The sequence below is a fragment of the Euleptes europaea genome, chromosome 3 (genome assembly GCF_029931775.1).
Source record: "Euleptes europaea isolate rEulEur1 chromosome 3, rEulEur1.hap1, whole genome shotgun sequence".
Lineage (NCBI taxonomy): Eukaryota > Metazoa > Chordata > Lepidosauria > Squamata > Sphaerodactylidae > Euleptes > Euleptes europaea.
In genome coordinates this window covers 69,682,060-69,699,944 of record NC_079314.1, presented here as the reverse complement: position 1 = coordinate 69,699,944, position 17,885 = coordinate 69,682,060, and the positions used below count along the sequence as shown (strand labels likewise).

Genomic DNA, 17,885 nt, shown 5'->3' with positions numbered 1-17,885 from the left:
TATAGTGTGTACTTTATTGTTACTTGTATGTGCTTTGAGTAATTCTCATGTTATAGTCAACAAGCGTATAACTGAACTTGTGATACAACCCCCACATTTATCCAAGCACTAGTCTCCGACTTCATTCATCAAATGTACGTGTATTAACTCTTTCTTACAAGCAGATCTATGCATGTATAGGTTGGATGTAGTGGTAGGTTTGTAGATTGTCCCAAACGAAAATGGTTCGTTTTCTCCATTTCAGAGGTGAGCTACACCAAGGAATACCAAATAACTAAATTTGTGACTCTCAGGTACATTGGCCCTTTAAGCTTCATCAGGGGTAAGCCTTTTCAGCTAATGGGGATTACTTATATATATATATATATATATATATATATATATATATATATATATATATATATATATATATATATATATATATATATATGTATGTATGTATGTATATGTATGTATATGTATGTATATGTATGTATATATGTATATATGTATATATATATAATTTAAATCTTCATCTTTTTTAGAAAGCCTTCATCTTAAACCAGTAGTTTTAAGTCACTTGATGTGTTTTTGATGTGTTTCAAAAAGCCTGGGAGCTATATATTAAGCACCAGCTTAAGTTCTGTGCCATATATACTGTGAACATTTGTACGACCTCAGATATTATGCTTTTTGGGTTTTTTTAATGTTCCATGCACTTTGCACTCTTTCAGCTTGATGCTGGTCTTGGGAAAGTGCATTGAAACAGAAATTAAACAAGTACTGCTATACAAAAGCTTGCTCACAGAGCTCTGATCCTGTGCGATAGTGCCACCCTCCCCTACAAAAACCTGGCCATCGAAGCCCAGTCTTGTGGGCTTGCAGGTCCTTCATCTGGTACTATGCTAGGCCAAACTGAACCAGGCCTCCTTTAAAATCTTGGACATTAATGCAATATGGAATCAGTCTGGCACCATGCCAAAACAAAAAACACCACTAGCTGGTGGTTAAAAATCCATGGCACAACAAACAAAATACCTTTAAAATTGTAGAGCCCTAGTGCAACATGCTCTTGGGCCCCCAGTCCTGTGCCCCTAGTACTATGGAACTTCAGAATGAACAGTAATAGGTTCAGAAAGAGTGGTTGGGGTTTTTCAGTAGTGGGAGTTATTATTGTCAAGTGCCAGCTATTTTTCTTTTCTACAAACCTCCCATGGAGAAATTTTCAGAAGGGTAGCCATGTTGGTCTGCAGTAGAAGAGCTAGGAGCCCAGTAGCACCTGAGACACCAACAAGCTCTTGAGAGTCTATGGAGAAAGTTTACTTTAGCTTCCTGGCATACACAGATACGTTGCTCTTAGTTCACTATAAAATTAAAACATTTGAAGCTTCATGACTTTGTTAATATGCAGTGGATTTTAACGGAAGGGGCAAGGGCATGCCCCTAGATATATTTTAGATTTTTCTGAGGCAACTGAAGCCTGAACAGAGAAGTATTCAGTGCATGTTATATCAGAGCAAAAATACCACAGTGAACAGAAACAACTAACCCTTTAAAGAGGAAAAAAAACCCTGGTAACTGCTTTTTTTTCTGGCTGAACTGTCTGGAATTTGAACAGATTTCCTCCTCAGCAGGTGGGTTCTCTGTGGCAAATGACAAATAGATTGGACAGATTGCTTGGATTTTGGATGTATAGAATTTTCCGGCCCCGTAATGTCAGGCTTCTGGCTTTCCTGCATGGCTTCATTTGTGGAGTGGCCTCTGCTTCTCCCATTATGGTTGTTAGTCTGATTGAAAAGTGAGCTTTCTTCCTCCTTAACAGTCTTCCGTTATTGGTAGTGTAATAGTGAGGATGGAGCTGCTAGCTATTCTGAGTAAATTAATACAGAATATAAAAATGGTCTTGTACCTACTCACAGTTACTCACTGATTAGATCACAGTCTCTCCCTCCTAGAACATTTATGAGGGGATTCTAGGTTGAGAATCTTATACCTGTCCTTTTTTGGAAATGTGTCATTTATTTTTTATATATATAAATACTTCCTTAATCAGGAATCAGACGGCCTCTCTTTCTACTACTGGTCATTATTTGATGGGCACGCAGGATCTGGAGCAGCTGTCGTAGCATCGAGGGTCCTTCAGCACCACATTGCGGAGCAGCTCCAGGAAATTGTGGACATCCTGAAAAATTCTGCCATTCCTCCCCCAACCTGCTTGGGGGAGGATCCAGAAAACATGACTGCTAACAGCCGAACTCTAACCAGAGCCGCCTCCTTGCGTGGGAGTGTTGGAGCTCCAGGCTCGCCTGGCACCCCACCAACTCGTTTCTTTACAGAGAAGAAGATCTCCCATGAGTGCCTCATTATAGGAGCCATCGAAACAGCATTCAGGGAAATGGTAAGTATATTCTACTGACACCAATGCAACTTGCTGCGCATAGAAAGTATATTCTCTCTCTTAAAAGAAAGAAATCTTAGCTGCTCAGATGTACTTTGAAGTTAGCAGGAACTACTTAGTGGATTGCATATTAACAATGAGACAGGAGGATATTTTTTGGCCACACAAGATGTCTGTCTACATCTAGTATCATAGACAAGAGGGGAGCACAAAACACTAGTTTGGCTTTTTCTTTTCACATGGCTATGGAGAACATCAGTGATGTGGGTTTTCTGGGGAAAAAAATAGAATTGGAAAAGATTCTGAAAAATTATCTCATGTCCTCCATACAATGTGATCTGGCTTAGCACGTTTATTTTGACTTATTTAATAAACAGAATGTAAGAAGTATCCCATGTTAATTTTATGTTTGAATAGCAACAAATATTTGAGCTGAAGTATTTGATTCGGGAAAAAATCAGTGCGGTTTAAGTGTTCTATTCTCTTCTCCGGCCCAGTCTATAGCCCACAAATTAATAGCCAAGCCTATGAATGTGTCTCTCTCCTTAGTGTCTTATCCAGAGCTATTTTCACCTTTCTTCCCTTCCTGGTATTTGTGATTTTGCGTTATGTATGCACTGATACAAACCTTGATTTCTTAGTAAACCAATCCTTTTAAGGATATGTGTGAACTAGGATTACGAAGGAAGTGTTGCTTTTGAAAAAGAAACATAATTTTAAAAAACGCCTTGGTGAGCACATCTACTAATCACATGATAAAACATTGACACTTTTTGAGTGCTAATTGAAGTAGGTTACCAGGTGGAAGGAAATCTGGGTGCTAAGCAGAGGTTGGGGTTGTAGTCAAGTCAAGTTTATTGTATAAGGCCATAGGCCATTACAATCTAAAACAGTATAACAAAGTTGGGTTGTATTTATGAAAAATAAATTTGTTAAGGGGAGACTAGTGGTGGGGTGGGAATTAGCTTCTCTCTGTACAGACTTGACATGTTTCTTCCTCCTCTGTTGACCATCTTTCAGTCTACTTAGGACAGAAGATTATCAGAGTTAATAATTAGAGGTGTTCCCAGCTCTGTAGGCTATATCCTTTGTGATGCTGCCATCTTTGATATTACTTCAAGGAGACCCTGCTGTTAAAAATGATTGAGGCCAAAAGCATTAATTGATCCAATGAGATTAAAGTTTGTTTTTCAATAATGTACATTAGTTGACAGCCCTTGACCTCACCAGAGCCAGCATGGTGTAGTGGTTAAGAGCGGTGGACTCTAATCTGGTGAACTGGGTTTGTTTCCCCACTCCTACACATGAAGCCAGCTGGGTGACCTTGGACTAGTCACAGTTCTCTGAACTCAGCCCCAATTACCTCACAATGTGTCTGTTGTGGGGAGAGGAAGGGAAAGAGACTGTAAGCTGATTTGATTCTCCTTAAAAGGTAGAGAAAATCAGCATATAAAAATCAACCATTCTTCTTCTTCCTGAATAGGAAGGCCACTATAATACTGAGACACAGTTTCTATTCCATATGGCTGAATATCTTTGAAACTTGGCAGACTTTATCCCACACTTAGCTAGTAAGCATATGAACAGGGTTATGCACACACCCCTTGCTGGCTGGGAAATGTGTGCATAAATCCACCCCTAAATGCTGACCTAGTCTGTCCATTCTCTTTTGATTTTACTGGGATGCATCTTCTGATGTGTCTTTGAGCTCACCTCCATCCATGTTCTTATGGAGTCAGTCTCATATTAACTTCCTGCTTATGCATGACTAGTACTGGATAAGTGCCAGTGCATGGAAAAAGCTTCAGTGCTCATGAAGTGGAGTTTTTGAGTACTTCACAGTTCCCTTACAGTGTCTAATCACTTCTCATCCATTTGGTTGCTTTACGGTGGGTAAATAATAAAAAAACCCTTAAAACTAAGATTAAAATAAACCATGCAGTACCTGAATGTCTGTGAAAAAAATACATTCTTAATTTGTTTAGAAAAATAATTATACTTTTTAAAAATTTAGGCAGATTTTTAGAGCTAGACATAAAATATTCACTGGTATAAAAGTTTGTGTACAATTAGTACACAAGGAATTGGGATCCAACTCAGTATATGGCTGCTGCTCAAATAGTCTCTTCTGTGGCCCAGTCCAAATTTAATGTGGGGTAAATATGCCCCGTGGCGTAGAGTGGTAAGCTGCAGTATTGCAGTCCAAACTCTGCTCACGACCTGAGTTTGATCCTAACGGAAATTGGTTTCAGGTAGCTGGCTTGAGGTTGACTCAGCCTTCCATCCTTCCAAGGTCAGTAAAATGAGTACCCAGCTTGCTGGGGGTAAAAGGAAGATGACTGGGGAAGGCACTGGCAAACCACCCCGTAAACAAAGTCTGCCTAGTAAACATCGGGATGTGACGTCACCCCATGGGTCAGGAATGACCCAATGCTTGCACAGGGGACCTTTACCTTTTTAAATATGCACAGCTATAAAAACGTGTAGACACTTAGCAAATTCCCTGTTTACGCAAAGTTATTTATTAGGATAATTTGGGCATAGTTTTGCAAAACTTTGCATACAGATGCTTTCCATTCGTTTCTCTTAAGAGGCCAACATTCAGAGAGCTTAGAAAATAGATGTGATGTTTTCTTCCTTAGGGATCATTTTTGAAGACCTGAACTATCAAGTAATACACCACCATTTGGAGATTCATTTTTCAAATTATGTTTTTCTCCCACAAACTATGAATAGGGAAATGGTTAGCAGCCATGCATATATGCTTTTGTTTATTATATCATTGATATTTGTCTTAAAGAGCTTTTATTCCTTGGTATTTACTGAATATGATAGGCAATATACTGCAATTCACACTTGAGCCAGAAGGTGGCCTCATTGGGCAGGTCAGCTCTTGCTTTAGCTGAGCAAGAAACCAATCCTGGGTATTCAGAGCAGGAATGGATTGAGCCCACTGTATTGAGCTGCATAGAATCTTATTTGCAGTGTACGTAATTAGCACTGAAATGTATGCCTTACCTCAGTTCAAGGGAATGCTGCCAAGTCCTTTTGAACTTTCCTGTTTCTCTGGGTGTTTGATTCTAATTCTCTTAGCTTCCACTTCTACAGAGCTTTGTCTCATTTGAATTTAGTTGTAATAAGAGTAAAATATGTATAAAAGGGGAGTAAGTAAAGTGAGTATGTTAACAGACAGAAGCAAGTTTTTAAACAGCTCTGTACCTTTAAGTGTTTGAGGCTAATTACAATTATTAATTGGCTAATGACTCAGTCTTCCGTAACAATACAAGCAGGGGATCCACAAGAACTTGCAGGAGAGGCATCTTGTTTAATTCTTCCTGACTATTTCATCTTTCCCTTTCCTGGCAGCCCTCATAGCCTCTCCCCTTTTCCTGCTTCTTTTTCTCATTCTCACCCGCCACAAAACCTACATTTATCTGTTCCCATCTTCAGTTTTTCCTCCTTCCTTCCCTCTTGTAGCCTCTGGAAAACTATGGTCCATAGAAGGGAACCTGCAAGGGTGTGTAGGGGGCCACTAACTTCCCCCTGTATCCCCCTGTACACACCTTTTCCTCTTTCCCTTCTCCTAGCAATGTCCACATTCTCACATTTCCCTCCTACTTTCTCTGCTTCCCATCCACCAAGTAGCCCCCTACCTTCAACCATCCCTCCTTGCCTCCTCCTGGCAGCCTCCCTCTAGGAAACGTCTAACCAAGGTGCATAATGTGCTGGGCTGGTCCAGGCCCATTTGCATGGTGGAGAGCCTGCAAGGACATGTGGGGGCCACCTCTCTTTTCCCTGTATCCACTTGCCCACAATATTTTCCTCTTCTTGGCAGCCCCATATCTTCAAAGTTACTTGTTTCCTTCTTTCCTTCCTACTCACCCACCCTTTCCATCTTAAGCTATATTTTTATTTACTTCATTTATACCCTGTTCCCCACCCCCCTGTCCTCTCCTCCATTTTACAATCACAAAACCCTGTGAGTCAGTTTAGGCTGATTGTATGTAACTAGCCCAAAAGCACCCAGTGAACATCCACAAAAGAGTAGGGATTAAAGCCTTGGCCTCCCACTTCCTAATCTGAAATTCTAACCACTGTACCACAATGGTTATCATGGGATGGCAGCTTTGAACAGTAGCAAGCAGTTGGGCATGAGTAAATCATGGCTGCAAGATGCTCAGTGGTTGCTGCCAGGCCTGGTCCCAGTGAGTAGACTCTTAAATGCCAAAAGATCCTTGGAAAGGGCCCTGCCCCCTCTCCCTGCCTTCTTAGTACTTCTGTCTTTTCACTGTGATCTGCTCTCCTGTGCTCTAGAGAGCAGATCAGAAAGTCCAGTATGACTGAAAGAAACCAGGGTTTGAAGACTGGCAGTACTGTTGCAGTTGCCTAGCAAAAGCTACGGAGGGCATTTGTCTCTAAAAGCTACAAGCACAGCTTTTGTCATTTTGGAGGCTTTTAATACCCCAATATATATTTTTAACATTTCAGATTTTTCTGTAAATTTGTGGCTTCTATCTGGTTTGTATAAAGATCTGTTTTGTTTGTCCATGGCCCCAGTCTCCGATTTTTATGTTGGGAATTAAATATATTGATTGTATATAAAATGCACACAAACTGTATTGAAATTCCAAATCAGTGTGGCTAATAACAATAATTTTTCAAGTAAGCAAAGAAGAGACCCACCTAATCAAATTATGTCAGACTTCTTAGTCCCTTCTTGTCATAGTGAACCAGTTGGCTTATTCATGTCTGCCCCCATTAAAATGCTCTTAATTAATACAGCATTTACCACTGGCCTTATTTTATTTTTAAATACTGTGTTTCTCCATTAATAATGAGTAGTGTGGCTAACAAGACTGTTAAAATGTATCAGTGAAAGTTCAGTAAAAAGAAATCCATGATAAAACGTGCAACAATTTATTTAGCAGTGTACAGTATAAACATAGCCCTGTCTATATCATGAAACAGAGCAAACAATACATTTTAAGATCAAACTAGAGCACTGAAGAGCAGAACATATACTTGTGTATAATCCCGTTGCAGCTGAAGTTTCTGAACTGTTTTGAAAAGAAGCTCCGTCATAGGGCACACTGCAAAAGTAATCTAACATAGATAACTATGACAGGCTATGCATCTTGACGAAAGGCACCAGTTGTTGCTTCAATCAGAACTAGTCATTAGTGAAGCAGGCTAACGGTGCTATATGATTCCTGAACTGGAAGAGGCTCCAAACTGGATTATAGTGGGTCTTGATAATCCATCTCTTCCAAGAAGTTGCTCAGCCACCATCTGTTTGAGCACTTTGTCCTAAAAAGCTATTTTCCACTGCATGGAGATGATTCAAATGGTTGGGGTTCACAAATGGCTGCTCCAGATTGGGTTTCACAATCTCCTGCTGGCACTGACAATTCATTTGTTTAGTGAAGTATTTGGACCATCAGGCAATCCTTTTCTGTCATATGCCAAGGTAGGCAAGATTTGAGCATAGATGTGGCAAGCTCCTTCCAAGCAATATTGGTTCCCTCAAATAACAGTCACTGAAACTTGCGAGTAACAGTGACTGGTCTAAGCTCTGAAAATATTTGGAGCCCAAAGTGCTAAAAGCGCTTCTCTGCTCGTGAAAAAAACCATTCATGTATCTGTGGTGTATGTGTACATGTGACTATGTGTACATTCTATAAAGTTTGACTCACTGTCTCTTTAAGGTATGTTTCCGACAAGATTGCATTTCCAAACTCAACAACATAGAAATGAAATAGCTCTCAGTTGGCTCTTTGATTGTTGGTGCTCCCAGATCCATAAAATATTTCATGCTTTCTTAGGATGGTGTTTTTATTCTTGGCTGTATAACATCCTAGCCCTGACCTGAACAGCCCAGGCTAGCCCCATCTCATCGGATTTTGGAATCTAAGCAGGGTCGGCCCTGGTCAGTATTTGGATGGGAGACCACCAAGGAATACCAGGATCACTACACAGAGGCAGGCAATGAAAAACCACCTGTGTTAGTCTCTTCCCTTGAAAACCCTATGGGATTGCTATTAATCAGCTGAGACTTGACTGCAAATAACAACAACAACATCCTAATACCATCAGGGCCTTGATCTGGATGTCCCAGGCTAGCCTTATCTCATCAGACCTCGGAAGCTAAGCAGATTAGCCCTGGTTAGTATTTGGATGGGAGACCACCAAGGACTACCAGGGTTGCTATGCAGAGGAAGGCAGTGGGAAACCACCTCTATTAGTCTCTTGCCTTGAAAACCCCATAAGGGGGTAACCATAAGTTGTCTGTGACTTGATGGCTATTTATACCCACACAATACTATCAGGCTACATTTGCTTTTTAAAAGTGAAGTTGTTCTCTTTATGAGTGTTCTGCTATGATATCTTATTTGCAGAAAATTTGTGCCTGGTTTACACTTGAAGTAGAATGAAATGATAGAATCAGTTATACCACTGCAAATTGCCAGGGGTGGGGGAAGGTCGGTAATCACATTAACTTTTTCTTTATATATGCATTTGTACTTGTGCTCTTAATCAAACTCTATTCACAACAAAATTAATTTTAAACATACAACAGGAGCTAAAATATCAAAAGCATTTAAAATAACCATTTAATATCTAAGATTAGCTCAAATATATGTAATACCTTTTTGAATGTTTCCCTTTTTATTTTACTAAAAGAGATTTTTTACTAGTAGAATAGAAAATAGCATTTCTCCTCTTGTGATCAAATGATATAATCAAGTTGAACACCTCAGGATTTTAACACCATCTTCTGCTGCATGTACAGGCCTGGATTTTCTCTGGTTTTGTAAAGGAGGAAACTGATTTAACTTTTTTCTATGCTAGTCTGTTTTTCTCCTTTCCCCAATTTTCTGTCAATATCTTGCTGCCTTCCTCAGTAGATTTATTTTGCTAAGTAGCTAACATTCTGTAACTTAATTGTTCTACCCCTTTCCAGTCAGCGGCATTGAGAAACTCAATATGTTGTATACACAATTTTATGGTGTGTGTGTGTGTGTGGGGGGGGGGAATAGCACTTTTGGAAATATACTCTAAACCTTGTTTTTTTTTCCTTTTCCCCTCAGGATTTACAGATAGAGCGAGAAAGGACTGTGTACAATATATCTGGTGGTTGCACGGCCCTTATTGTGGTGTATTTACTAGGAAAGCTCTATGTGGCAAATGCTGGGGATAGCAGGTAAGCCAAGTTCATGGGCTGCTCCACTTAGACCTTAGTAAGGAAGAACTATTCTAATCATGTGTAAGTGTGTTTTTAAGAACAATCACAATGATAACATCCCTATCAAGATTAATGCTTGTATCAGAATTTGAATGAATCTCACAAATTTCTTTCATGACGTTCCAGAGGGTTCCTTGTCCCCCAGGAACAGTATTTCAGGGAACATTTTGAGATGTACCAGGAGGTAAAATGGTTGTGCTCCAGAAATCCTTCAATCAGCAGATATTTTCCACAGGATCCAAGTCAATGATTACGCTCTGCAGTGTACAATGTGTTGATTGATCTCTGCTGAGAGCTCTTCAGTGTGGCCATGATCTGGAGGACAAGAGGACAACAGGGGGTCTCCCTTTCTCAAACAGCAGGGTCTCCCCCCCATGCACACACTTCTGCACCATACCTCAAATTGTGTTTCAAAGTACAACACTGTATAGAGAGGTTTGCTTGACCCAGCTAAAAAGGGTATAAAAGATGCTGCTCCTGGAGATGTTCCTACCAAGGTCAGTTGGCAGTTGTGTCCCAGGTTTAGGTGAGCTGTAAATATGGCAACCCTTGAGGTAGAAATCCTGTTGGGAGGAAAGATTTGACAATGAAGGAAGATGACAGCTTTCAAAAAAGAAAAGAAATGTGGGATGCTTTCTAATAAAATGGGGTTGTGGCTGATAAAAGGCTGACAGAGCTGGTTTTATTCTAAGATTGGTTCATGTACTCATCCTTGATACCTAACTTACAGCAGCCTGATTGTTTCATGTATAATCTAATTTGAATCTTATCCAAAGGTTTTTTTTAATGCACTCTTCAGGGTAAGTACTACCTGATTATTTGGCATATATTCCTCTCCCATAAGAGAGAGCGGATATACTCATCAGGGTGTGTAAGTATTTTTAAATGTATAAATCTCAAGGTCAAAGCATTGATTTCCTGTCAGTTGGAAAGTGCACCAACCTCAGCAATATTCCCACAAAGTTACCTTTCTCCCATAATGTACTATGATTATTTAGTGTTCTGGTAATGTTTCAGTAGTGCATTGTGCTTTGTGTTTTAATGTAAAATGCAGTGATTGGCATAGAGTACAGTGCCAGTCAATGGATTGCACACATATTACAAATTCTACACTATTGTCCTTATAGTTGGGAATTTACATCTTTATTCTAATAGCTACCAGAGACCTACTGCCAGAGATTTGACTAGTCCATTTAAATCAATGTATGAGATTCAGTCTTCCTTACCAGCCACTTACAGTGCATAAGAACATAAGAAGATCCCTGTTGGATCAGACCAGTGGTCCATCTGGTCCAGCATCCTTTCTCGTACATTAGCCAGCCAATTACTCTATAGCACCAACAATGGCATAGAGGCTGAGGGCTTCGCCTGATGTTGCCTCCTGGAATGATATTCAGAGGTTTACTGTCTCTGAATGTGCAGTCTTATGCAGAGTTACTCCTGTCTAAGCCCTTTGATTTGGTTTAAACTGAGAGAGTTTTGCATGGCATTGCACTATTACTCTTGTAAGCCTTCTGTAAAAGTTTTACTCAGGTCCTGACTGCAAACGTATTTTATTGCTGCTTAGAATGTGATGATATCCTGACTCCTTTTCTTCCAGATCATTGTCCTTCTTCCAGTAGGATTTACACTCCTGTTATAACTACAGGGCTAGAACCGTGGGTGTGAAGGAGTTCTGGAGCGGCTTAAGGCTGGATTTTTTTCTGTTGAACCCTGTGAAAAGGAAATAGTGCAAACTGATTATTATCATCAAACTCATTTTATAAAGATGGGATTCATCTGTAAATACGATCCAGAAATTGTCTGAATAAGTCATAGTTCCAAAGGGCTGTTTCATTTTACAGGACTTAATTCTGTTTTTATGTTATTCTTTTGGTTATCAGCTTGGGAGCGTTTCCCTGGAATTCTCTTCCTTGGTAGTGTTGTGTGATTTCCTTCTAAAACAGCCATAAGCTTTGCAAGAACATGAGGCTGGCTTCTTCAGAGGGTGCCTGATGCCTTGGGGTTTATGGGGAGAAAGAAGCCAGAGTGGCTCTCCGTGTGCTTCTGTACATTCTGTACGTTCATCAGCGTTTTGGCATCACATGTGCAAACATCAGCGGCAGGGCTGATGTGCTGCTGCTTGCTTCACAGGAAGTGTGAGAAGAGGCATTCACTGTTTCCACTCCCTTCATCTTTGAGGGGAATATTTGCTGTTGCACAGTGAGCACCAAGAATCTTCCTGTCCCTGGGTAACTGAACTGATTTTGAAGTGCCTGACAGGTATGTCTTGGCCAAGCATACTGCTTGCTTCTTCATATAATTTGTTTATCTGGGCTACTTTTGAAAGACAGGAATTTATGTTGCTTACACCGACTCTGGGACTTCATTCTGCTTACAGATTCCTCACTTTGCACCGGCCACATTGAAACTTCTGTTTCATTCATTCCTTATGCTTTTGGTTTTAGCACTGTAGTGCCAAGCCACAAAGGACAGGAACTTCCCATTAAGATTCACCTTTGCAAACAAATGAAACAACGAATCAAAGCCAGAACATGTTAAAATGTGTCCTCAGGATTTGTTCATGCAAAGAGATTGTGATTATTTTACCTATTGTGTTCTCTGGTTATAGAATGATGCCCTGTTGATGGAGTCAGCTACATCCATTTCCATGAGTTCAACTACCCTTTTTTCCAAAGTGTTCCCGTTAAGTAAATTACTTGAGCTGTCCTCACATAGGTATCTGGTTCACATGAACCTTTCCTTGGACAGTTGCATATCATTGTTATTTATTATTATTTATGTCATTCATAGTCTTCCTTTCTCACTTGGACTCAAGGCGACTTACACAGAGTGAGTCAATACAATGATAGGGTGGGCTATTCAGTAAACTGGATTAGGGTTGTAGAATCAATCAGAAATCTAACAACAGAACTGAAGCTAAGCATAAGTCTTAACATGAAACATTAAATGATAGAAAAATTACATAGTAGGATCCTAGTTCCATGAGGATCCCCGTGGTGCAGAGTTTATTACTGTGCAACTGTGTTGCCTGCACAGAAAAGCTCTCTTGAATAATTCAGTTTTGCATAGTTTGCGGAAAGCCAAGAGAGTGGAGCCTTCCTGACCTTCTCAGGCAGGCCATTCCACAAGGTGGGGGTCACAACGGAGAAGGCACGTGTATGGGCAGTTGTTGATTTTGCCCATTTGCAGGTTGGTATGTGCAGAAGGGCTTGCTCAGATGAGAGAAGCTGTTGTGGCAGAGTATAGGGGAAGAGACGGTCTTGCAAATATGAGCATCCAAGGCCATGAAGGGCTTTGTATGTGACAGCCAATACTTTAAATTGAGTCTGGTAACTGATAGCCAGTGGAGTGACTGTAGAATGGGAGTAATATGCATGCTCCATCTAGCTCCCAATAAGAGCCAAGCCATGGCGTTCTGCACCAACTGGAGTTTCCGAATTGATTTTGAGGGAGGAGTAATGTACAGTACATTACAGTAATCTAGTCTCATCACTGTGGCATGAATTGAGATGGTCAGATCAGCCTATCAAGGTAAGGGGGCATTTTTCAAGCTGGGAGAAAGCCTTTTTGTAGCTGCATTAACTTGCTTCTCCAGCAATAACCCCAAGGCTCCTAACTGAGTCAGCAAAGGTCAGCTGAACGCCATCAAAAATGTGGAGCGCAGTCCTTCAAGATCTCTGCTTTCCCAACCAACATTACCTCTGTCTTTTCAGGGTTTAGTTTCAGTTGGTTTGTTCTTAGCCAGTTTGCCACAGCAGCCAATCAGAGATTTAGGACCAGTCCCGCATCACCAGGAGACTTGGATAAAGATATATAGAGCTGGGTATCATCTGCACCCTCTACTTGCATTAAGTAGTCCTGAATGTCTGTATTATTACATATGGCAAATCTAAGCGATTATCCTAATAGCTTTCTTAACCAGTCTGTGGACACAGGCCAGGAGCATGTTGTCATGATTTCGCCCCCCCTTGGGCCCTTGTTTCTACAGAAAATGAACAGTTTTCTCGATAGATAACCCCAGGTTAAATCTTCAATTTCCTGACTATGCTCTGTTGGGAATAGTTGACAAAAATGCAGTGGCTTGTTTAGGCTCTGGTAAATGGCTGATAAAACCTGTTTTATTCTCTGATTGGTTTGGCTGTTCTCGCTTGGCATCTGACATACAGGTACACACATAATCTAATTTGAATCCATGGATGCATGCCAGACACATGCATATTTAGATGGCATAGTAAACAAATGGGGGAAAATCTATTTGTATAGCCTTCAGAGGGGCTTTCCCCCCCTCCCTTGGCTGTTTTCTGACATACCTAATCAAAATCTACCTGCATGGGTCCCTTGCTTTATTGTGTCTTACAGTAAAACTGGACCTTATTGTTTCTGTCAGCCTAATTTTTCTCTCTCTCGTTTCCGTCGACAGACTTCAGATTATTCTTCAGACAAGCCAGTTTTTTCCACTTCACCTCCACTGAATTCACAACATTCAGTGCCTTTTGACAAAATGGGCAGACCCTCCTTGTGCCTTAAAAATCATGGCATGCTGTCAAAGAGAGTTTTCCAAATGATTTATCTTTGTCACTTCTTACCAGTTTTTTTGTAGCTTCCGCTGTCAAAATGTACAGTTCAGTGTTGTGTTTCAAATAATTTCTGGTTGAAAAGATGCGGAATAGAATCAGGGCATTCTGTGAATACTCTTAACAGTTGGAGATGGTGGTGCTTGTTTTGAGCACTAAAATGGCAATTGACATTCAACAGAAGTGAAATTGCACTTTTGACTTTATACAGCGTAATATTCTTTTTGCCTTGTGGCTTGACCAGTTGTAACCAGCATGCCATTTCTACCTCCTCTTGAAAAAGAGAGGCCAATAATATGCAACAAACAAAGTCATTCATGCACAAAAGGTGCATTTTTTCAAAATAAAATGTGGGTGTTTCCGTAACAACCGTGGCCCTCCTTAAATTAGTACTTTTAATGCATCTTCCAGAGTCATTCCCTGTGGCAAAATGTTAGCATGGAAGATTTGGCTTAACCTCTTTCCATATTGCTAGAATTTAAAATACACATAAGAATGCTTTACATAAGCTATCAGTTTGATTAGTGCATGGTCACTGGCACTGCAAATGTATTGATTTAAAACATTTATCTTCCTTCCTTCTCCTCAGGCTATTTAGAGGCAGTTTATAGCAGAACAACTCTAAAAGAAACATAGTCAGTTTTAAAGTCAATAGTAAAACACACCAGGTTATTATTATTTACTGTATTTTATAGTCCACCTTTCTTCCTATAGTTACACATTATAAGTTGATAATAGGTAACCTCGTTAGCAGTAAAACCAGTAAAGAGCCAGTTTGGTGTAGTGGTTAGAGTGTCGAACTAGAATCTAGTTGCTTGGTTTGAATTCCCACTCTGCCATGGAAACTCCTTGAGTGACCTTGTGCCAGTCACACTCTCTCAGCCTAACTCACATTACTGGGGAGTGGTTGTGAGGGTGAAGTATTGCTGAGGCATCTTCGGTTACTGTTGAGGATATCATTGCACCAACATAGAGTGATTTTGCTTCTCATAGTAGCAGTACTATGAAATCTTAGCTGTATGATAGTAATGTCACTACTGAAGTTGATAGAATATACGTTTTGTCCTCTGAAAACCCAATAACTTTCATGTTGAGAGATCCCCTTCAAATATATGTTTCAGGGTTCTGTTCATTTCTGCTGTGAAATAAAAATGGTCACATCCCTCCATTAATTTAGGTCAGAACACTTCCACTTTATGTTTTTCCCCAAAGCTGAGAGGACTCATGATAGAATAGTCTATTTTGCACTATTGTTGCAAATATATGATGTGTTCCTTTGACCCAGTGCCACATAAATTTGTACTGAGTCCCTTTATAAGGCAATCGTTTTAATGCTTTTACTGCCACAGATCAGTCAAAACAAACTACTCATCTGGTTCTTTTCACTGGCATGATTTTAAAGGGATTGGTAAAGTGACTTTAAATGTGTGTGTGTGTATTCAATGGGTAGCTGATAGATCAAAAAGCATTTTTCTGCAGAATGGGCTTGCTGTAGTCAACAGTAACACAGACATTGAAGCAGGTCCGGCTGAGCCTGGAAAAAATGTCTGCCAAAAAACATTCCAGGGCCAGCCTGAATGTGATGGTGGCTACAGGGCAACCGCTGAAGAGCACACAAACATGTAGACATGCCCATGGACTGCACAATAAAAATCATTTAAGTAAGGCTGTGTACTCATTGAGTTTTTTAGCTGATCATCTGCTTTTTACTTCATTAAATGTATAGAAGGGTGTATATAAATGTCTTTGTGAGAACATGGAAGGAAGGAGAATGTACCATTTAATAAAGGAAAGCTACCGCTTGTGTTTAAAGGAAAAACCGTCTTTATGATCGTCTTTTTACTCCCTATTACTTTAACTCCCCACAGCTTCAAACAGGGATCTGCAAATGTTGGCTGCCATCATTCTTCCCCCTCTCCTCCTGCCCCTACCCTTTGGCACCCGCAGAGATTTGGGGAGGGTGGAGGGTTGGTGCTTCCTGCTGTTATTTCTGAAGGCAGAACCAGCAAGAGAGATTCTTGCTGCTTGTGCCTTCTGTCAAAGCCTTACATGCAGTGAGATAAGGCGTCTCCCCTGTGTCCTCTGGCAAGACCAAAGGACTTGGCCAGGGGTCTTTTCTTTCATTTCACACTGTGGGTTTGGAAGAGGGAAAGAAGTGATGGGGGTCCTTTTAGTTTCTCCTTCTCCAGTGCTTGGTGTGTGTGTGTGTGTGTGTGTGAGAGAGAGAGAGAGAGAGAGAAAGAGAGAGCCGCTGTTCACCTGGCATTGGGAAGCAATGAGAGAGGGCCTTCTGCTTGTTTCCTGTACAAAGTGATAGAAAACATGCTTACCGTCTGTCTGCTTCAAAAGTCTTTTATCACTTTTACTTTTGCAAAAGGCTGCATGAATTCCCCTTGCTACCTCAACCTCTGCAAAAGGCCAGTGTGAATAAAAAGACCCCCCCCCATTCATTGTCTGCACTCTCTACAGTTTGTTTAGGACTCGGGGAGGGGATTTTTTTTTTTCTAGCTTGCCAGAGGCGTTGGCGTTTGTCTGAGAGAATGGGAAAAGTGCTAAAGCGATAGAATTTAGGGAGCCCTTTCTTCAAAAGTGAAGTTTCTCATTCAGTCTAGCTCTCTAACCTTTTTCTGGAATTGGTATTTTGTTAATCGGCTATTTGAAACAATTTGTGTTTAGTTATACTTTTCATCTATTTGGTGGTTTATACACATACAGCAAATGTGCCTGGAGATGCGGTAACTTTAGATTCCTCCCAGTTATATTGTAGTGGGAAAACACTAGATTAGTACAGGCCTTCTCTTGTCTTTCTTTTTTGCAGATGCTATTGTAGTAAAATGTAGCATCTGTTGAGTTACTGGAAAGATCATCCTTGTCTTTGAGCCTGAAACATTATCTGCCGCAAATTATCCCACGGTTTATATTGCCACTTGCAGGCATCAAGACATTCATTCAACATGGTTGTTATGGTAGAATCAGATACTTGAAGAAACTGGATGACCATGCGTTCACTGGATGACCCAAAGAGACACTCTCAGTGCCCTGTACTTTAATTTTATATGGTCTTGGGAGATACAAGTCAGACATTACAGTAGATTAATAAAAGCTCTCTTCATTCACCTGAGACTGCTTCGGCTGAGGAGGGAGGGATAGAAATTGAACGTAAAGAATAAATACAATTTCCAATTTGTCTTTTGGCAGAAAAACCCTCAAGATCCTTTTTCTGTACTACTACTTCTGGATCTTTTTTCCTCCTTTGATAGGGCAGCCCATTCATTTCTTCTTGATTCTCTTGACTTCTTGGGTATTGTTTTGTTCTAATTTCAATCAAGATTGTCTTTCCATTTTCAAAAACAATTTAATAAATTATTCTGTTTATCGTTTGCCCTTTTAGAGCAGGTTCTTAAAGGATTACTAAGTTCTTTGTCCTTAAATTATCTTTCTTGGTTCTGTTTTCACCTGTTTGGACACCATTTCTACCTTTACGTTGATGGTTAATGATGTGATCTTTCTTCTTCTTTTGTTCAAGTCTGTTTCTATCTCTCAGTTGATCAGTACCCATCTTGTCAAACTGAGGCTCTGAGCACCCATACTGTAGCTGTTTCCTCCATGTTCTAATAGTGGCATGGTGGGGGACATTTCTACCAGGAGAATGGTTCAGGAGGAAAATTTACCACCTCCAGCCTAGAAC

At 40.3% G+C, this 17,885-nt stretch overlaps 1 protein-coding gene across 1 annotated transcript in view; it reads left to right on the top strand.

The window, feature by feature from the left end:
• Positions 1–17,885, top strand: part of PPM1H (protein phosphatase, Mg2+/Mn2+ dependent 1H) — an 88,531-nt gene that overhangs the window by 36,104 nt on the left and 34,542 nt on the right. The window contains exons 3-4 of the mRNA XM_056847637.1: positions 2,033–2,377; positions 9,466–9,578. Of these exons, the coding sequence (XP_056703615.1) occupies positions 2,033–2,377; positions 9,466–9,578 (458 nt within the window). The remainder of the gene's footprint in view (positions 1–2,032; positions 2,378–9,465; positions 9,579–17,885) is intronic.